Here is a 21,495-nt window from a genome sequence, read left to right on the forward strand (position 1 = left end):
CCAGAGTTACTCCTGATGGAAGTGTATCTAACCTGTTCTTAAAATCTTCCAGTGACAGGGAAGCCAAAATTTCCCTAGACAGTCTCTTACAGTGCATTTTTGTCCTTACTACTAGAAAATATTTGGGCATTTTCTCTTTAAAGTCATTTCTGCTATTCAGCTTTCTGTTACCATGCTTAAGGAAGACAGTTTTTCTTTGCTCTCTAGTTACTGTATTCATGCAGGACATATTCAAAATGTTTTTCTCAAGCCATAATATTCCTCACAGCAGTTCTGATGAGACCTTTTTTCCATGACCTCCAGGTATAACAGCCATGACACATTTGTTTGGAGGAAACTGAAAGATTAGGAAAAACAAGCTGTTCTTAATTTTTGTTGAAAATAAGCTATTGTTGTAGCTCTCCAAGTTCCTCGCTCATTATAGCATTTTGAAAAGTTAACAGTCTCAAGCCACAAGCAATCCAAGAGAAGTCAGCTTATGTAGCTTCTTTGATTGATTTTTCATCTGGGAGGATTTCAAGAGTTCTTGGCAAAGCTTTGTGGGGACATTGAGCACTGGGACACCCTTCCTCCTCCTGTCCCCTCCTCCCCCCATGCTGCAAGGTTTAATTTCCCAGTTGCAGAGACCTGAATGTGGGACATCTTTAGTAATGGGAGCATAAGGCTAGAAGAGAGCTTCTGAGTCAAATCCAGTCCTGTTGTCATCACACATAGTCCAGGATACCATTCATAAAGGTATAATGCTCCATCTTCAAAGCATTTGGATTTTTGCCTCCACTATGTCCTCTGAAAGGCTGTTCCACAAGCTGAGTGCTCTAAGAATTATGAAGGTCCTTTTTTAATCCCAGTTATATTTATGTGTGGCTGATTTTTACCCAGCTGGTCTCATGCCAACATTGTCCATATGCTTAATTAAGTGTCTAAGCCCTCTCAAGAGTGCTTTTATACATAGCAATCATACTCATTTTGGCCTTTGTTTTGTTAGGCTAAGCAAACCAAGATTGCCTTCTGTAATAGCTTCATTTTTCCGTGTTGTTATRCTTATTGTCAAAGAAATACCTTAGCCAACTTAAATTTCTGCTACTCAACTTCTATATACAAAGAATCTCTCRGTGACCACGTTAAGTGCCATCATCTCCTAGGTGGAACCTAACTGTTTATAAATGCATTCACTGAATGCTGAAATAAGGTAAAACACCACACATATCTGAGTACAATAGGGAGAGAAAAGCTTGGCATATGCAYCTGGGGGTTCTCATTTGACAAGAACGTTAGGGCTAATGCTTGTTATGCTTACCAAAAGGGCTGTTGGAACCTCAGTATTGGATCCTGTGATTCACTGAGTCTCTGCTTTGATGTTTTGTTGAAAGCCTTTTTCAGTGGTCTGGCAGAAGGATGCAAACCACCATYTGAACCACTGGTGCAATAGTATCTTGGTGGAAAGAGGTTGGCAAAACTTTACTCTGCACCACAAAAATGTTGCTTAAGGATTTCCCACCAGTCTGGGCCTGAGTCTGTTTAGCTTCTATGTGCTTATTTTTGATAAGGAACTAAGAGATTTTTTTTTTTTTTGCTGAAAACTAGTTGCTTTTCATCTTTCTTTGTGCTCAGAGCTAAATGTACTCTTAACATGGTTTCTCCAAGACCAACGGTATTGCCCCTTCAGCCCTAAATGCTCCTAGTATGGAGTAGGTTTCTCAGGATGGTGTGTTTAGTAAGCATCACTCGGGGAAGAGCAAGAATGATGCACTGAAAGGGGCTCAGAAATGATGCTGTGATTTTATTTGTAARTGCAAAGAACTTGCCAACCCAAAGCTTGCTCCCTGCTGTCCTACAAGTCCTGGAAACAGACATATAAAAGCAATTTTATTTGGAAAAGGCTGTAGCTCTTATTCTGGATAGAACTGTGCTATAAGAACCAGCTGTGCTTTTCATAGCCTTGTGTAGGCTTGACACCCGGGTGGGGGGACTTTCAAGGCACTGAAACGAGTTCTGCTTCCTCCTTGTAGCTGGGGCTGCTGCTGCTCAGAGCTGGGAAACTCTTTGCCAGGGGAAGTGGACAGTAACAGAAATATGTTCCCCAAACCGAAAGGAGTGGAGGCAGAAAGGGAATTAAAATGAAAAGGTTCATGGCCAGGCCTTGCCTGATTCAGGGATCACCCTGCTGTGCATCAGGACTAGGGCTGCACTCCTCCATCTCTCAAACYTCCAGCATCTAGTAGCTGCACTGCTTCCCCCAGTTGCATTTAGACCCCTTTGGGCTGTGCTGCTGTGGAGACTGTGAGGAACTTGTGTGATGCTGAGGATGCCTAAATCACTCTACTCCAGTCTGCCTAAAGCCTCTGAGCYCCAGTGTGGCACCAGCATCTGGTAAGAGCATGGACACGTGCTCTTGTCGTCTCTCGCAGGGGGCAAGCACCCTGCAGGCTGGTGTTTGCACAGAGCCGTGTGGCTTCCTTCCAGCCTCTCGGCTGCATGGCAAGGCAGTGGTGCCGCACAGGGAATGCAAGTGGTACGTCCCCCAGATCCCACGCGTTCGTTCTGCCCTGCTGAGCCTGCCCCATCCCCTCTCCCCTCCCCAAGCRGCCCACGTACCTGGGCATTTTTGACTCTGCGCTAGCTCTGTACTGTGGCTAAGTAACGATGACTCAGATGTTGCTTTCCGACATCCCCTACGTGCAGAGCTAAAGGAGCTGGAGCGAGTCCCACGTCATGACATTAGTATCTCTCCCCCACTCCTCCTCCCCGTCACCCTGCACCTCRACTCCTCAGCAGTGGAGGGTGGAGCAAGACCAAACTGGTCTCTGCATGCATATTGCCTTTGTCCRTTGTGGATGAACGTAGAGTGCTGGAGGGAAGCATGTTAACGACGAAAAAGCATGCAGGGCTCAATTGTTCCCTGCATGCGTGGAAAATTACTCGTGCTCGCTCTTCCCTTTGCTTGAGCAGCTCCAAAACGGGCTTGTAGGGGAGGGAGGAGAGGAGGGAGGTGTACGTATGTGTGGAGCCAGGCTTGTTTATTTTCCTTCCTGCCTCTGAAGGATTTKTTCTGAAAGATTCTCACCTTCATGTCGGTAGGAAAACACGCAGCAATCGGAAAGCGTTTTGGGGCCAGCCAGTTTTAAGTGTCACTAGGAAAAGAATAGAAAGAAACGGGGGGCCCCTGACGTCCCAGCAATGCAGCGCCGTCCCCCGTCCCTCCCTCCCCTTCCCATCTGGCCCAAGTGAAAGCAGATGGGAGAGGTGGCCACAGCGGAGACACGGCAGAGGTTGCTGATTGCAGCGCGGACACGGGTTACCGATCCCACTATTCCTGCTGGCCCTGGGGCACCCACCAAGAACAAGCTCCCCCACTGCGTGGGGCGCTGCTACAAAGAGAGTGAYGGTCAGGTAATTGGACAGGGCAGGGAAAACGGGTCCAAAATTCTGATACATAAMGTTTCAGTGACCCTGGGCATCTCTCCAGACCTCTCCTGTGTTTGTGGAAGAGGGAAACCATCTGTGTACCATGCAGATATGTTCTCAGGTGTCATTCTTGCAAAGTGCTTGGAAGAGAGAAGGTGACAATATGAGCAGCATCTTATCCAACTAAAGCTACCCAACCCTCCAAAATTAGTATTTTATGAATACGTTGAATTTCAAGTTGTAAATCCTTCTCTGCCTTCCCGCAGTAGGTGCTTGAGGACTAGCAGGGCTGGTACCTTTGCTCACCTGCAAGCAGATCGGTTACTGCTTCTCCAAAGCACCTTGTGTGCACGCACACCCACRCACACCCACGCACACCCACACATGCGCTCGAGCCCCCAGCTGGCTCTGGGTAGGTCGGGGGAAGCTTTCTGCTCCTTCCTCGTAGCAGCTGGACACGGGATGTAGATCACCATCCCGTGAACCTGCCCTGGGTCCATCCCCACTGCCTCCATGGCTGCTTTTGTTCGGGGTTGATTGAGCGTGTGCTGTTCCTGCCTGCTCCCCTTGGGTTGTTTTTTTCTTAGTGCTTCATTATGCTTTTTCTCACCACTGTTTTTTTCACACCCTGCCTTTTTTTTTTCTCCCCCCCCGAGCTGCTTGCTTGTTTGCACTCCTACTTTCTTGATTCTTCTTTTCTCTTCTGTATTTCCCCCCTCCCTTCACTTCTAGCTCTGTCCAGTTTTCCTCCTTGTCTCTTGCTCTCATTGCATTTTCTTTCTGGACTTGACAACAATTTTCTTAAGTATAAGAAAAGAAAAACTCCAGCACTATGTTGCCGCGAGGCTTTCATTCCTTGGCTGCATKCGTTAGGGATATAGGCTGATCAGACTGATTTTTTTTTTATTATTCTCTGTACAAGTCATGGCTTCCCCTGCTGCTCTGCTTCACCTCTCCACTTCCTTCCCCGAGTGGATCCCCAGACGCTGCACTCTCCCTCCAGCCCAGCCAGCTGTATTCAGTTATCTTTTTGCCTTTCTGTCTCCAAGCAGAAAACATTTCTGCTCCTCACTGACTCGCCCATTGGCTGCCATCGCCGCCGGAGGAAGCTGCGTGCGGGAGGAGCGGCGTTGCTAAGAGCTCTGCAGCGATGGAGGTGGGATGGGGCAGGGGAGAAATCTGCTGGGACGTGGCTCCGTGCTGGGCCAGGATCTGCTCCCGAATGCCGGGGAATAAGGGAGCAGATGTCGCAGGTTGGCTGAGCGATCGCGGCCGTAGCCAGCTGCCAGTGTTTACTGCCCAAGGAGGAAGAGGAAGTGGCAGCAGCGTYGAGGCTGTGTTGTGAAAGGGATTAAGCTAAACTAATGGAAATTGTAAGATGGGTGTCAAGGATGATTTCTGGCTGTGGGCTGTGGTAAGCTGTGGATCGTATCCCAAGAGGAGGAATGGAAAAAAACATTGTTTGGATGCTGAAAGCTGAACAGAGTAAAGCTCTAKAGAATAATGTAGAGTAATCGGGGCTGGTGGATTTAAGATTAAACTTTGCAACACAAGTGCAGACTACAATAATAAACTCATCTAGRTTCTCTTCCAACCTGTCTTAATGAATTCATTTACCTTTCTGTGCTGTGGGGAGGGCAGCAAATATTCTTCCTATTTTACRGAAAGGGAAGCCGAAACCCTGAGAGGCCGGGGAATGGTCCCGGGGTCAGCGCCCGCGGGGCTGCGTGGCAGTGCTCGCGCTCCAGAGCTGTGTGAGCCTCTGCTTCATACACGTGAGCATGATTTTCTCCAGTCTGCATCCTTCAGACCCGTCCTGTTGCAGGAATACAACAGGCTGCCCTGACAAGCTGATCTCTTCCTGCCAGCAGTGTGAGCTTATCTTCAGATTTTCCCCTTGCATGGGTGTTCCTGGCATCTGTAACTCTTTTTGCACCCAAGAGTCTTGGGCTGGGCGATTTTGCATATATTTTTGCCTTTTTAATTTGTTTGACTTTGCTTTGGGATCCCTTTTGTGAATCTAATGTCTTTCTGAAATGCAGCATGAGCCTTCTTTCAGAGGAGTGGGTCAGCTAGGAAGCAAAGCAGTTTGTCCCAGGTGTTTTGCTGTAGCACTGAAGCTTAGTGCCCCTCTGTGTCTCTGTGAAATGCTTCAGGGACATGGCATGAGCCATCCATTTTTTTCTAGAGATCCTTTCAATTTCTCTAGTACCCAGATGCAGGTTCATTGGGAAATCCTGATTTGTACAGGGATGGGAAGGAGGGAAGCTGGAGTGATCTCCCTATACAGTCAGGGAGTTGTCTGCTGTCATTCCCCCCCTTTTTCCCCCCTTATCTTTCTAAGCCCTTGAGCTGTTTCAGCTTTCTCTATGCTGTCCAGGCCTGGACAGGACAGCAGGGAGCGGTATTTAGAGAGTTTGCGAAACTGCAGCCGAGCTGCATTCTCTCTGCAGTGACCTCTCCCTTCTTGGTTTCAAATTCTTCACATCCCTCTTTCCCATGTAAGTGGAGAGTTGCTCTATTTAGGGAGCAGTGAACACACCACTGAAGGTGTGTCCAGCAACAGCTTTCTGTGGCTTTTAGGTATTGCTTGAAGTCCCAATTCACTGTCTTGCTCCTGGCTGTTAGAAAGGCTCCAGGCAGAAGGTGCAGGAAGCCAAGCTTGGCTTAGGTGTGGCTCCCAACTTGGTCTCTTTTGCAAGCAGTTGCTCACAGCGGCMTCAGTTACTGCCTTCCCCACAACCCAGCAGCCTCTCCCTTCTTGATGTTGGAAATTATTTCACTTAGAAATCAGGAATCATTAAACTGAGCTCATGGGATTGGTTAGTTACATGAAGGGAAGCAATCCCACAGCATTTTTTCCCTRTGAATAATGGTAAGAATCCCTTTTTGGGCACACGTTGCATGCCATCATGGGCATGGTTACACTGAGAGGCATGCACAGGGTAAGTAAGTCTGAACCCCGGGGAGACTGGAGAAACATTCCCTGGCAGTGGGATAGTGGTGAAGGGCATTGGTACCACTAGTATAAATCCAAAGTAATTCCATCAGTTTCACTGGAGTTAACCAGAATTTATATCCGTATCACTGACATAGCAACCTTGATGGTTTGACATCTAGGGTTAGAAGCTTGAAGGACACATGTAATTTAAGCCAATCAAGAATTTAATGGATGTATAAGACCAGCGACCTTCATGCAAGGGGATAGAAAGTGGGGGGAGAAGCAAAAAGAACAGCTGTAGTAGGGAATAAGTTAGTTAGATGTTCTCATAGCGCGCAATCAGTTAGTTTCTTTGCTGTTTTCTCGCTACACCTCCACTGTCGTCATCTTTAGTTTGTAAATCATCTTCCCTTTGCACAGCCCTTGAATTCCAAATTGGCAAAAGTTACATGACTTTACCACTTACACCATTTTTTTTCTGGCCTGTTTACACCCCGTAAATTAAGATAATGATGAGCTTGGCATGGGATCTGGAGGTTTTTCACAGCAGGCTTGGTTTCTTCCCTTTAATTAAACATTACAGGTTCCTCATGAATCATAATTCATGCTGTTAAACTTTGATGAAAAGCCTTAACATAGTAATTTATGGGAAATCTGTTTTGATGTGCAGATTTGGACCCCACATCTAACCTTGTACACAACTGTAAAGCTCCTGTAAATCATCTGACTTTGCTAGATTCACACCTACCCTCCACTGCAAATCAGCAAACCAAGTCCAACGATGCAGGCGTGTGGCACAGTCTCTGTCCTCTGCGGTGGCCAGTTTAATGCCTTTCTGAACCATGAGCTGATCCTGGCTTCGGGAGGCTAACAGCCCCTCGTGGGCCGGTCCTCCATGTATTTCTTTAAACCATTTTCCAACATATTTACTCCACAATTTCATGATGTGGCTGGGCAAAAGTACTTCCTTCACTTGTTTTTAACCTGTTGCAAACTGCATCTGGGGCCCCGGGTTTTCTGCTATGCGAATTAAAAAGTAACAGTTCCCTTTCCCCCCTGCCCCATGGCATTCCTGCTTTTTGGAGCTCTTTCGGGTAGTCGTTTTTCTTCCAGGCTGACGTTCTGCTGTCTTCCCTTACATGGGAGCTCTGCCCTTCACGTGATCTGCCCCCACCTCCATCCCAGCCCTTTTTCTATCTTAATTGTATCTTTTCTGACATGAGGGGACCAGAGCTGCTGGCAGTGTTCACCATACATGTGCACRGGGGATTTATACAAAAATATAATGGGTTTTTCCAATGTGATCTCTATACCATTTGCAACAATTCCCTAGGATGCCTTTTCACTGTTGTAAAGCCTGAGCTGACATTTGCAGAGTTGTATCTGCATTGACTCTAAGATCTCAGAGCAGCATTAGCTCATTTTCAGCCTGTTACTGCATAARGATGGAGGGGATGAAGAATGTAAATCAGGAAGAAATGAGGCTTCTTTGGTTCCTCTGGCTGCAGAAGTCATCCCCTGTGGTTGTTTGATTAGCACCAAATTTCAGCTGCCTGGTGCCTTGTCACTCGGCGCCGGCACAGTGTTCCTGTCCAGGGACAAGTCAAGTCACGCGGTTTTTCAGTAAGACGGTTTTAAACAGCCACGTTCCAGACAACTAAATATTCTCATTCAGCCCAAAGTGCAGCAGGCCACATTTTCAGAGGGGTGTCAGAAAATCAAAAGGAGCCCTCTGTGCAATGGTAGCTTTTATAAAACATCTGCTTGGCAGAGATGATCACATGTCTGATCCCAACATGTGTGTCAGATCATTTCCATCTCTTTTCCATGTGAAGCTTTCGCCACTTCTTCCCACTGCTCTGCCTGGTTTGTCCTATTTATAGWGTGCCCTTCACTGGAGTATCTAGGCTTTTAACCTTTATTCTTGGAAAATTATTCAYTTCTTGGACCTGCTGTGGAGCAATTATTCACCAGCACTCCTCCCCAACGTGACATTAAAAGAAATTCCCACGAGGCAGCGCATAACTTCAAATCTTTCTGCAGCCAAACCCAAACTCTGCCTTGCGTTGTGAGCTGTTTTGTCTTGTCCTGTAATTCTCAGCCTGGCTGTGTTGTTCATTCACCTGCAAAAAATGCTCTTCTGCCTTTGATTCTTCCCTGGTGAGATCATTCACCTCCGAACGCAAGAGCAAAACACACACCAAATGATATTCTGGCGTGAGTTTATTTGAGTCTTTTTCAGTCACTGGCTTATTACCTCTGCTGGGCCACCACAGCTCCTGTTCCTGGTCCCAGTAACTAYAAACAGGCCAGTGGTGACAATGGAGCGATCTGGGAGCAGTTAGTTCCCCAGCAGAGGATATCTTCTGTGTGCATTGAAGGCCGAGTTGTCTCTGCTGTCTCAGCGTTTCTGTAGCACCCTTCCCTACATTACGGAGGTGCAGAGACACAAATAATCAGCAGGTTGTCAGAGGTGTGTATTGTTATTTGGCTTCCAGGTGGCATGTGGGATTCATCAGACATCACGAGAGGCTTATTTCCCAAAGCTTTGCTAGGAAGGGAGGGGGGGACTGTGCCACCTTCACATCTCTGGAGGGATAGAGGTGATTAAAGAGGAAGTGGTTGTGCTCTTTTTGCTTTTGTTGTTAAAATCTCTGGATTTCTAGAACATAACATCACTTGCGTTGCTGTAGAGAGCTGAAACTGGCTTGGAGAGCGTGCTCCGCCGCGCTGGTGAGACCTGGCTCCTTCCTGAGATGCAGAGACCTGGGGCTGGCAGACACAGTGTCCAGAGCGAGRGAGGCTGCTGGTGTCTAATACTACCGCAGCATTTCCTGCAGCAAGAAAACTCCGATGATTTTGAATGGCTAATTTGGGGCCTAACTTGGGGCTTGAGGAGGAAATTCTTTCAGGCTGTTGTTTGCATTTCACTGGAACAAAAAACCAGCAGAAGGAGTCAGCTGGCTCTGCTTTCATACCTCCCAGCATGAAGCAGGCTGGATACATGGGGGGCGAGGAGGGGGGAGGAGAATTGATGAAACTATGGATATTAATGTGTAAACATTTGTCTTGGAGCTGTTTCGCAAGAGAGCATCCCTTTGATGGGCTTCGCTTGTGCCCCTGAGGCACCACTCGAGGGCAGCCACGCTTCAAAGGAAAACGCCTGCTCCAGAGCTTAGAAAGGGCAAGGCACTTCCACCTCCCCTTCACTGCATGGGTGGCACCCTGTCCTTGAATGCTGCTCTCCAGAGCTAGGCAAAGCCAGGCAGATCCCAGGAGCAGGAAGGGTTTGGAAGTGCTGCTGGAGACCATCCAGTTGGGATGAGTTCAGCTGCAATGGCTCTCCTTGGCTGCATCCAACCTGCCAGTCTGGGAGCGGGCCATGGTCCTGCCCTTCCATGTCCTTCTGCCCTGGCCAAAGCCCCCTTCTGACTGCTGTACCTAGATTTTCTTCAACAGGATAGAGCCTKCATTTGGATCCAGGTCGCTGGTCCTTTAGTTGAGCTGTACACCCGAAAGCACAAAACCTTTAGTGGATTTCTGTTAATTTAAGGAGTTTTTAGACAAGAGATAAGGTACAAGCAGGGAACAGGGCCTGAGGAGCTGMGCACCTTGTTGCTGGTATAAGGCTGCGGAGAAGGAAATCATCTCCCGCTCTTCTGCCCACTCATACAAGAGTGTTGCCATTTTTTAATAATTCCATCATCACTTTAAATAGCTGTTACTACCATAGCCTCCAGGCTCCTGACTCAAGTCCTCACTGGCTGTACACAAAAGCAAACACCGGCACCGTGCCATTTCCTGTATATATCTCTGCTCCTACCTGCCTCATCCTGGGGCACATTTCATTACTTTGTGCCTTTTTGCCAAGAAATACCAGACTGGTGTTGTAGACAATCATGGGAATTAATTCAGTCTGTGCTGAGCTCTGCTCCTGCGATCCAAGATTCCTGGATCCAGATTACTGTCTCCAGCCCCCAGAATAGAGCACAGGGTGCTGGTCCTGGAGTGAAAGTGAGGTTGCTTAACCAAGCTGTCTTTGAGAGGAGAAAAGGGGAGRATCAGTAGTCAGAACAAGCCTTGGTACTCCCATCACCATGTTATATTGGTGGGAAAACAGCATAAAAAACAGTGCACATTGCCAAAGATTAACCAGAATGATTGCATAACTCCATGGCACCTCCTGTGGAGGTCTTTGTCCAAGTTCCCTTACAGACAGGCAGCCATGTGGAAAAGAACCTACTTTCATTAAAGTTTCATTCTTGCATCTTCTGGTCTGTCAGTTCATAAAAAAAACCTGCTTAAGCTTGTGTTAACTCTGGCAAGTTTGCAATCACACCTTGGCTTTTTGAGAACATTTGTTTCTTCTGGTGATGGGAGGCAGGTTTGCATGAACATCCATCTTACAGGCTGGCATTTTTGATACCAAAGAGCCACAGCTCTCTAATCCCCTTGTAAATCTGGCATAACTTTATTGATTCAGTGAAGCTGCCTTGGATTTATACTAGCAAAACTCCTCCTGGCCTGCAACCCATAGTCTCAACTAAAGGGTTTGCAATTTAGAAAGCCCCAGYAGGCTGTGGGTATTAACGATGACCTGTGAGCACAAGTTACAATGATATCTGTCCYCTTAGGACTGTACGAATGGACACTGCACAAGCACCAGATGCCGAAAGTAGAGCAATGCTGCCAGAAGGCTTTTGTGTTTAGTCCATGAGGTGAAGGTAAAATTAATTGCTTGGCTGCTTACTGTCAGCYAAAGCCAAAAGTATGCTCATTCTAGCACTGCAGCCCTGGGTTCCCGGGCTCTGCGCATGGTTGCTTGCGTATTTGGCAGTGCAGGGTCAACAGAAGCTGTTTCAATGGTGAGGGGAGATGCTCCCTTCTGCATACATCTCTCCGTTCGACRGTTGCTTGCTTCACCCGGTTTCAGCCACATACTTCTAGAAATTTGGTCATGGAGAGTCTCAAACCTTTAGTTTAAATACAGATCTTGTTCCGTGCTGTTTGACCAGGCAGGGAGATTTGGGGAAAGGAATAGAAAATGTTGGAGATCGTGAGATTTGATGTGTTTTGATTTAGCTAGGAGAATGTGATCCCAGAGCCCCACAGTTCCTACAGGCCTCAAGTAGGGCAGGAGGACATGAATATTTATGTGTTTGCACTGTTGCAGTAGAATTGCCTATGCTGGACAAAAACCTGTCTGCAGGTTGATGTTAACAATAGTGGGCAAAAAGGAGAGAAAAATGAATAATTTAGAATGCAGCTTTGGGAAAGGGAGTTTGCTGCTATTTTAAGGCTGAAATGGCCTTAAATGGTTTGGTTCTTGCTTGTTATTATGAATAATGTATTGTGTTTGGCGTATGTACAGGTAAGGAGAATGAAAGCTGAGAGCAGAAGGGAACTTCACGCAAAAAAMCTTGTCCCCAAATCTTAGCCTTTTCTGTGTTGTTYATAGTTAACTGATTTAGAGACCAGRYCAAATTTTGGAGAAGAAGAGGCATCTTCARAGTTTCCAAACCTCAGAAGTAGCAAAATGCATCCATGAGGACGCTAATACATTCCTTAGAGAGTCAAGAAACACTGGAGCAGACCATCCTGGTGGTGTCAAGGGGAAAACTTCTTTTTAAGAAAGCAGAAATCAAAATCTTTTCAGCTTGCTTTCTCCCTCACAGGGAAACAAAGAAATAAATGGTGTGAGGCAGGGTAGAGAGAGCAGACAACYGGTGTGTATGAAACCTTTGGGTGTTGTCTTTGAAGGCTCCTCAATATTCACTTGAGGTTTCATTGTCTGGTAACAACAGAGAGAGAAAAATTGCTCAAAGCTGAAAAATGGGGAATTGGGTGGGGGAGGAAGATGGCATTGARAAACATCAGCTGAGGGTCTCCCGATGGTTAAGAAGTTCCTGCTATTTTTGCCTTTGCTGCAGTGGCTTCAGCTCTACTTTAAGGTGTACTTTGTACTTTTATGATGCACCTAATCCTAAAGACTTGAAATCGGCCTGCCTGGGGCATTTTCTCCCTCCTGCCATGTAACCCAGCCAGTGCAAAGGGCCTCTGGGCAAGCATCCTCCCTGAGGCCCCCAAGCTCCAGGAGCTTCCTGTGAAATTGTTGAGAGGCTCCTGCGAACMACGAATATCCTCCCTGCAATGACAGAGGGTCAAAAAGGAGTTTCTTTTGACATGGGCTGATTGCTTTTGAGATGACTGCTCAATCCCACYGGGACGTGGCAGCATTATTAATGGTGTCAGGACAACCTGGAGCCCTGGTTAAGGCTCTTTTGATGGTTTGCAAACTGAAGAGGTGAAAGGAGAGTGCTAAATCGACAGGATTAGGTCTCCTACCATCATCCCAAAGAGCCAAAGTAATCCRGAAAGACAGACCAAAGCTGGAGCAAGCACAGAGAGAGGCCGCCACGATGGTGAGAACACGAAGGCTCTCTCGTGGCTTGAGAGGACCTGAAATTGGGTGGTTTAGTCTGCGTTTAGGCTGGAGGACAGGGCTGCAGCTCTGGCCTAGGTGAAGAACGTGGCCTGGCCGCCAGCAGCTGAGGGATTACGGTGAAATCAGACCCCAATGGCTGCTTCGCCGTGCAGATGCCAAGGGGAGAGCGCTGCCTGACCGGTCACATGCCATGGGCAAAAAGAGGGGGAGATCTGCACATCCCAGCACGCAAGGTGCACATTCAGCCATGGTCAGGGGCAGCAAYGAATCCATCACTGCTCGCTGGAAAGAAAGTCAAAACAAGGCAGAGTTGTGCTCGTCGGGACGTTATTCCCAGGCCATTCCTGGGGCTGACCAGCCCCCCCCCGCCAAAGACTTGCTTCCCATTTTATCTCCTTTCACCTCAGTTTTCCCCGACGTCYGTGTTTCAGACTAGACAGGCTGATAGAGCAACAACTCCCAGCGGTAACCCTTTAAGGGACAAACATCGCAGCCTGTTTCCCTGTTCCCAAACAGCACTTCCAAGGACAGTTCGTTTGAAWTGTCATGTTCAAACACAGTCACTTACTTGTATTCTCCTCGGAGGTACTAACGGCTGTAAATCTTCAAAGAGAATAATGATTAGCCCTAAGCAGCACTGGGCTGTGAGAAAACGTATAATGGAACAATTATTGAAAGCAGCTGAGACTAAAAGTAGCATTTAATGGGATCCGGCATCTTCTGTTCCAGCTGACCTGAATGTTGCTTGTTCTGCCAAGCATAGAGAGTGAAAACCTCTGAGATTTGTAAGTCACAGTATTTAGGTCACACGTGGATTAGAGTGTGATCAGATTGGCTTTAATATAGAGCTGCTCCAAATAGATGTAGATCATACAGTGTGCRAAGGAATCAATGCTTTCAGTGGCTTTTAGGGAGATCACAGGGGAGCCTGGTGAAATGCTCTACCTCCAGAGCTGTGTTTTGTAAGGTCTTTCAGAGGCATCATAGATTACAAGTGTTATTCACCTGYGTGTGATCACAGCTGCTGTGGGCAGGGGCTGAGAACCCTTTGCCACGGTCCAGATTGCCACCACGTTGGCTGCAGCAAACCTATGCACCATGCTTGTCCCTGCTTGGATGTAGACATCCAAGTGAGAGAGGAGATTGTGGTGCAGCAGAGGCTTTGAGCCTCTGTCTTGACATAGACACTAGTCACCTCTTCTGCTCTTTGCCATGAAGGTAGCAGAGACCTTTTTCTCTGAACTTATTTCATCAAAGAGCGTATCCATACTGCTCACAACCAGCTCTGGGTCACAGATCCATTAGATGTGGTATTTTCTGTCCCTGACAGCCTGATGTCTTGTAATGGTGCTGAGATGTCCGAGCTCTGGCCAGCCCTGGAACTAAAGCTGATAAGTGAACCCAGGAGTCTTGTTGGGGCCATCTGGAAGGCCAGGACCTGAGAGCAAACTGAAGCCAGGCTGGATGTGTTCATGTTATCTGAGCAGCTGCTTTTTCACCGTATCAGCATGAAGGGTGATTAGCGCTGGCGTAAGGCCAGAGCAGAGTATCCGTTTTCTGCCGGGCCAGTTAATGGCCAAGTTCTCCCCTCCTCCTAATGGATAAAACAGACGAATGTGATCATTAACACTTCCCCGCCACCAAAAMCTCACACTCCTGGCAGAGCCACAGAGCCTGGAGCCCCCTCTGGGTGCACTGAGGGAATGTGTCTCCCATTGCCATCAGTGGAGGTGACCTTCCTCCTGGTTTTGCCTGAGCCTTTCATCAACAGACCACCCCAAAGAGCCACTCCGGGGACCAGAGATGGCTTGGGTCCATCTGCCTTGTTCTCCAGCAGATCCCTGGGCTCCTGAGCAATGGCTGCTCCTCACCCTGCAGGAGCTCTGCAGAGCTGAGGCCTGCCACCAGCATGATTCAGCCATCACCACTAGGAACAGTTATGAGAAAACGTGGACCCTTAAAACAGTTGGATGCAGCTGATAGCTAAAGACACTGCCCTGTCCCTGAGTGAAGGGCTAGCTGGCTGTAGTTCAGTGCTGGAAAGGTACAAGTGGGAGAGCATTTCTGGGATGGATGTGATTATCTTTGCTATCCTCTGCTGGAAGAATGTGCACACAGGAGGTTATGCTGGTGCTTGGTTTTTGGCATCATGCTAGACCCCACTTCACTTCTAAGGAGCAGTGGTGTTATGTCCTCACAGCCTGCTCCATGGGCATGTCCTTGCCTTCAGATGAAGACCCATAATGCTGGGCTTGCTGTCCCACCAAGAGCTACACGCTCTGGGTAAGAGGAGGACAGAGGAGAGACTCAAAGACTCTACAAACTGTGATTTCTTAAACCACAGGCCAGACTGAGATGTCACAAATCCCACAGAGTTGCTGTCTCTTCCCTGGCCAATTCTGCCTTGCCTCAGCCGAGGGACAGAAAGCATCCTCAGCTGTGATTTCTTGACTAGGCAAATCACAGCAACACTGAAGCTACAGGGGAAAACCTAGGTCTGAATCCTTATAGCAGTCCTGCAGTATTAGATGTTTTCTCATAGCTGAACCCATCAGGGCTGGGACCTGCAAGCAGCCAGACAGGGCATTGCACCAGTACAGTGGAGCCCGTCCAGGTATTACCTGTGGGTATTGGCCTGCACAAAGGGTGCGTGGTCTGCCTCGTTAGATCCCTCCCGGTGTGTTGGGAAACATTACCCAACCCCATGGTTATGCTTGGTGGCACGAAGCCACAGGAACATCCAGCTTCCAAAATGCCCCAAGCTTGCAATTAACTGCACCTCCACGAGGAGATTGCTCAGCTCAACGTATTTAAAATCTTCCATGATGATAGATTGTGATTTGACAGGAGACTTGCAGTTGGCAGACTGAGAGTGTCTCTTCGTTTCCTGTAACTTCCAGAGTGTTCCCAAATAATGACAGTACTCATAAAGGTCTGTGGTTCTTCTAATCACCTGGAGAAACCATCTCTCTGGCTGACGCTGATGTGTTGCTACCTCAGGGTTAGGAGGCAGCAGCTGTATTTCAGCACACAGATATTGCACAACTCTTCAGGATGAGAAGAGCTGATGGCTGCTGGATCCAATTGAAAGAGGAATTTTAGGTCAGCAGAATATTGTTTGCAGTGCTGGGTTATGGCCAGGTTGCTATGGGGACACCTGCACCTTTAGATTTTTGATAGTGCAAGGAATTGGGATGCTCTTTCACCTGATTTCCCCCAGAAATTACACTACTGTGAGCCTTTCTTCCATCCATCAGCCCTGCTCCCAACTCCAGTCCCTCCTGAGCCCAGTGGTAAACTCCAGCCACAATTAATAGCAGGGCGGAAGGCTACAAAATGTGAAGCATCTGCAACAAGCCCGTGCAATGCCCAGCCTGAGTGCCATGCACACCTCCTGCAGATATTTGTTTGGCTGCTGGTGGCTGCAAGGCAGCACGTTGTGTCGGGCTTGCCTAGAGCCAAAGGGGCCATCATATGCATCACCTGGGATTGCTCCAGCGCCTGCCGCTGCCTGCCACCGCATGAGGGACTGGGAACAATGTAGGCATGGAGCTGAATCTTGCTCAAGCAACATTACAGAGCCCCTCATATGGAGCTGGGCTGGAGGTGATGTCCACAAAGCCCAGTGGTCCTTGCCATTGGCTGGACCTTCCTAGCTAAGAGTCAGTTAGTGCATGCCGTGGAAACTCTAAATGAAAATCTAATGCCAAATGGCCTCCGTGCTGTGTCCTTCAACTCACTGCAAACCTGCACCCAAGCTCAGGCTGYCCATGGAGACACCAGGCTCTTTCAGGCCTGAACATAGGCTTGGGCTGAGGCTTAGCAGGCAACACTGAAATTCCTGTCATTAAATGAGGGCAAGAGCCCAACCCTGCCTACGTGCAGGGTTGGAAGATAAATGCTTCGAGGACTGGAAGAAGGTAGCTGCTTCCCAGGCCTGGGGAATCCAGCTGGAAAGGTCTGATATAGCCATGGATGACATCCAACTTGCAGCCAATGAGTGGAAAGACCTGGAAACATACCTGGTGAGCCAGTGTACCTGGACCAGGGCCTGGGGAAGCAGCAAATCCAGCCATGAAACTGGCCTCCAGCATCTGCCTTCCCTCATACATCTGGCAGGAGATGAAAGAGGCAGGACTGGGGGGCTCAGAGGCGGGAACAGGGGCTCTAGGGACGGTGAATGAATTGCAGGGAAAAAAAGAAAATTCATCACCAAAACTAACCCGCACTGAAAATAATCAGTGACTAATTTTATGTCTTGATGATTGCCTTTTAACTGCAAGTTATTTAAGACAGCAACAAAGAAGATTATGTCCTGGTGGGAGGATAAATGAGTGTTGCCATAGAAGCGAGGCGATGCTGCAGCACTGCTCGGTCCATCCGGACCCGCAAACCCGGGCTCTTGGACTACCAACCGCCGAGCCGTGGCAGAGCTGTGGGGGTGTCCAACGTGCCGCGGCGAGAAAAGCACTCGTGCGAATCCGAGGCAAGCTGACAGCCTGGGAAGGCGGAGAAGATAGATTTGCCTTGAGGAGCCAAAGCCGGAGAGCTGATATTTAGCTTGAACGCTGAGCAGAGCCTGTGGGCGGCCGGGCCCCGGTCCATCGTGCTGATTGATTACCCCTCGTGCTGCTCCGCCAGCCACTTTCTCCCTGCGTTTTTGCATACCTGGATCACATTTCCAAGACTTTTCCCCCCAACTTCTCCCAGCAAACCTGGTCCCTTATCAATCTTAAGGCAAGGGACCAAGGGGAGTTGCGAGGGATTAGGAAAGAATTGGCCCTTGGGAATCGCTTTCCTCCCTCTGCCTGGGTTAAATTGTGCAGTGATGATGGAGGCTTTCGAACTCGGCATGGGAGTGTTCAGAGCTAAATGTGCGGAGACAAAAACACTCCCAGTCCCTCCCCGCTGCAGGAAACGTGTGTTGCAAGATTCCCCGGAAGGGATGGGAGAGCAGATCTCTGTCCCACGTCCCTGCTCCAGAATGAAGCACAGCTTGGGCTTGGCATGTCTGCAAGCATTAATCCCTCCATCTCCTTCTCTCTCTCTCTCTCTCTCTCTCTCTTTTCCCTGGGAGGACGAGCTAGTCAACAGGAGACGAGGGCAAGATTACGATTCTGCAAGCATCACGTGAAACGTGATTAACTGGGAACAGAAGGGATTTTTATTTGGCCTGTGTATGATGTTCTGCTTTCATTGCATCCTCATAAAGCAAACATGCCTCGCCGGTTAACTGCCCTGCCCTTACCGGAGTGGGAATAAAATTGAGAAAAATACCCTTGGCACACGAGCCCGCAGCCCTGGCACAGCGAGGTCTTTGTTTATAGCTCCTCTCTTCCTCCATCTGGGTTCAGCTTCTGCAGCATGTTATTTATACCGCAACACGGTTCACTGCGTGCTTCGTCCTGCCTCTGCCAAAGAGGGGAAATCCCTGCCCTGGAAAGCAGATGACTGCTCTGGAGTTCGTTTGCTGCATGCTCCTAAAGCAGGACCACGATGTGTTTTTCCTCGAYGAAAGGTGCTCTCGGGCAGGTGCCCATGGAGCGGCCGGCTTCCTTCGCGCTGCGTGGGTGCGTCCCCACAGTCCTGGCAGGAGGGAAAAGCCAGGATCCTCCGCGAGAAGGAGAGACATGACATGCTTGGGAAAGCCCAGACAGAAATGATTTGCAGTCCTGTTTGGGACTGGAATTTGTGGTTTGACTTGGTCTTTCTGGACCTACCTCTGGTTCTGCAGGCCAGAGCCTTGCAGCTGTGGCAGCTGCTATCATGCCAGGGTGAAACAAGGGTGCAAACACGCACCCCGCCACCCTGCAGGTCTCCTCCCTGTCCCTTCTCACTTCTGCCCTGGGATCCGTGTGAAAACTCCTGGGAAACCTCCAACCTTGGGCACAGGCCAGGCCAGGCCATACATCACGGAGAAATCAGAAAAACAGAGACGAAAGTGATGTTAAGGGGAAAAAATGTGCTGTAAGTTATTTTTAAGGCTGGTAATGGGAAACAGAGAGGGCCATTTGCAACTGTCCGGTAACTCTGGGACTTTGAGGAGCGACTGGACCATTTTTGGTGATCGGTTCCCTTTAACTTCTGGTATCAGGAAGCCAGGAGGAAAGTGTGAGATCCTCTGGGAAACCAGCACCTGGTTTATTCCTCCTTTAAATCTTGCAACMAACCAATTCTCTAACCCGTGCTAAAGAAAAATACCAATACCGCAAAACCAGAACATCCCACGGTAAGGTTTATAGACCTAAACCCTTTCAGAAGTGGATGTCCAGAGGGCRTCACCTCTTCTCCACCGGGCCTGACGCCCGCTGGCTTTGCACGCCACCGACACGCCGCGGCCGTCCGGCCCGTCGCTGGGCCCCGCGTCCCCCCTCGGCTCTCGCGGCGGAGCGAAGGCGCCCGCTGCCGACTTGCCCTTTCGGCACGCGCGGCGGGCGGGCCGGCCTCCCCGCCGGGCGCCGCGTTTCGCAGCGCCCCGTGATTGGGTGCTATTTTGCTCCGGCAGGATCCGGCAGCTGTTGCTGTATATTATCCCGGCGAGACCCGAGGCGGACGGGAGGCGAGGCGGCCGCGGCGGAGCCCTAGGTACGACTTTGCCGTGCTTTTAACCCTTTTCGCCGAGYGCCGGGCGGCCTGCAGCGAGGAGCAGACGCGGCCCCGGGGCCGGGCCACCGCCCGGCAGGCACTGGCGGGACGGGCGGCGAAGGCAAGGGACTATTTGGGGGGGGGGTTGGATGCGAGGCAGCAGCAGAGGCGCCCGTGGGACGTGGGCAGCAGAAGTCCCGGCGCCGGCAAAGCGGGCAGAGTCATTTCACGGCCGCGGCTTGGCACGTTCTGCAGAGCGGGCGCGCGGAGGTGCGCCCAGGGCAGCGGGCGCGCGGCGGCGGGTGGCACCGCCTTCCCGCAGGAGGTTGCCTCCATCCTTTCGAAAGCTCCGGCAGCAGCCGAGGGCTGAGGTCAGCTCTCCGGGCTGCGGGCAGCCGTCCTGGCCGGGACGAGCCATCCCCGGTGCCGGTGGCCGTCCCCACCGCCTGGCCGGGATGGTTGCCATGTGGTTGGTACTTCCAATCCTCACTCCAGAGGAGCCTCCAAGGTTGGGAAGGGGCTCGGCATCCTCCTCTGGCCACGGTGCTGGGGTCTCACCGGGACCCCGCCGAGCGGGGGACACCCCGTGGTGGCCGTGCCACTGCAGCTCCGGCATGACTGCACACGCCGGGAAAAAGGCGCTGTGCTGTAGGCAACTGGCCTGCCCCTGGCAGCGAGGCAGGATTAGTCCCCATCTGCCCCCTGAGCAGAGACCCCGTGTGAATCCAAGCCAGCAACAGAGCCGGGCAGCACGGAGGGAGCCCGGGACGGAGGAGGATGAAGCATTTAAGCACACGGGGCCTTTTGCGCCTCGGACCACRTGGAAAAGTGCAGCCCTGAAGGCTGCATGCGGGAACAGGGASGGGAAAGTGGCAACCTCCTTGCTCCGGGGCCCGAGCACCCGGGCGCTCGGCTGCCGCGGGCAGGCCCACGTCACCCTCACACCGTCCTCCACGAGGCCGGATCGGCGGGACAACAGCCCAAGCACGGGAGCTGAGCTTAGCCTGGGACCTCTAATTCCCGGCAAATGGCTCGAGGACACGGCGGGATGGCCTGCCGGCTGCGTGTCCTGCTCCTTCTTGACCGCCCTGCGTTTGCTTTGTCCCTCTCGGTTTAGCGAGCGTCCCTCGAGGTGACATGGCAACGGGTCCCTGGGAGGTGCTGGAGTCTGACTTGGGATGCCCTGAGGCCACCGAGGAGCTGCTCGGGCAAGTGGGGAGCGCTCAGAGGCGGCCGAGGAAGGACGTGAGAAAAGGTACCTTGCCCTCGCTGGGGCCCTGGTGGCCGTGCTGACCCTGGTTGGCCTGATCCTGCGGCCAGAGCGTTGGAAATGCTCCTCTAGATCTTTCAGGAGAGCGCTGAGCATCTCCATCATACTGAAGTTTGGGGTGACCTTACAACGGGATGGGCACCCTCCGCTGGTCAAGAGGTGGGGTGAGATGAGCGGCAGCACGTTTGCTTTAAAGACGATTGAGAACCATAGAGGCTTGTGCCCTCTTCTGGGCTTCGCAGCGTTGATCTTTGCGTAAAAAAAAAAAAAAAAAAAAAAAAAAAAAAAAAAACACTTGAAAAGGGAATTTCATTCATTCCGTTTTAAATTCAGGCCTCGTGCAGGGTGGTGGAAGACCGTGGCTGGCCGGGGAGCCGATGGGGTTGAACTCACCTGGCGTAAGGTGCTGATGAACTGAGAGGAGCGTTTTTTTTTTTGTTCATCTTGCAACGCAGGCTGCAAAGCTTCTTCAGGTTCACTGGGTTTGTGAAGGTCTATATGGCTCGAAAACAAGACAAGCTTTTGGGAGAAAAAAACCTTTTAACAAATAATTCTTCATCTTTGTGCTTTAGCRGGGGGCCGGGAACCTTCCCAGCTGAGGACTCTGAGTCCTCGTGGCAGGTCCAAGACTTCCCAAGAGGGAAAAGACCAGAGTTGCCATTCCTGATGTTGTTGAAACAAAAACCAAACATGTGTTTTGTTTCCACATTGAAAGCAAAGATCTTTTTGGCTGTTGTTCCACAGCCAAAAGGTTTCCTTTTATTTACGTCTTTTGCATCCAGTATCATGTTTTAGATTTCATCTCAGGAACTAGTGTTTTTTTTTTTTTTTTTTTTTTTTTTTTTTTTT

The 21,495-nt window shown here is 49.9% G+C and overlaps 1 protein-coding gene across 6 annotated transcripts in view; it reads left to right on the forward strand.

The window, feature by feature from the left end:
- JSRP1 (junctional sarcoplasmic reticulum protein 1) overlaps nucleotides 1-21,495 on the forward strand; it is a 36,645-nt gene that overhangs the window by 9,122 nt on the left and 6,028 nt on the right. Inside the window, exons 1-3 of one of the 6 annotated variants that reach the window (XM_085314827.1) lie at nucleotides 18,854-19,020; nucleotides 19,297-19,376; nucleotides 20,494-20,631. The exons of 2 other annotated variants lie outside the window; for them this stretch is intronic. In XM_085314827.1, coding sequence (XP_085170953.1) covers nucleotides 20,514-20,631 — 118 coding nt within the window. In that variant the 5' untranslated portion in view covers nucleotides 18,854-19,020; nucleotides 19,297-19,376; nucleotides 20,494-20,513. Of the gene's footprint in view, nucleotides 1-18,853; nucleotides 19,026-19,296; nucleotides 19,377-20,493; nucleotides 20,632-21,495 lie in introns of those variants that run through there. 3 more of the 6 variants (XM_085314828.1, XM_085314831.1, XM_085314830.1) reach the window with 3 other exon arrangements.

Source organism: Rhea americana, unplaced genomic scaffold (genome assembly GCF_003343005.1).
Source record: "Rhea americana isolate MKP2758 unplaced genomic scaffold, rheAme1 scaffold_412, whole genome shotgun sequence".
NCBI classification, from domain to species: Eukaryota; Metazoa; Chordata; class Aves; order Rheiformes; family Rheidae; genus Rhea; species Rhea americana.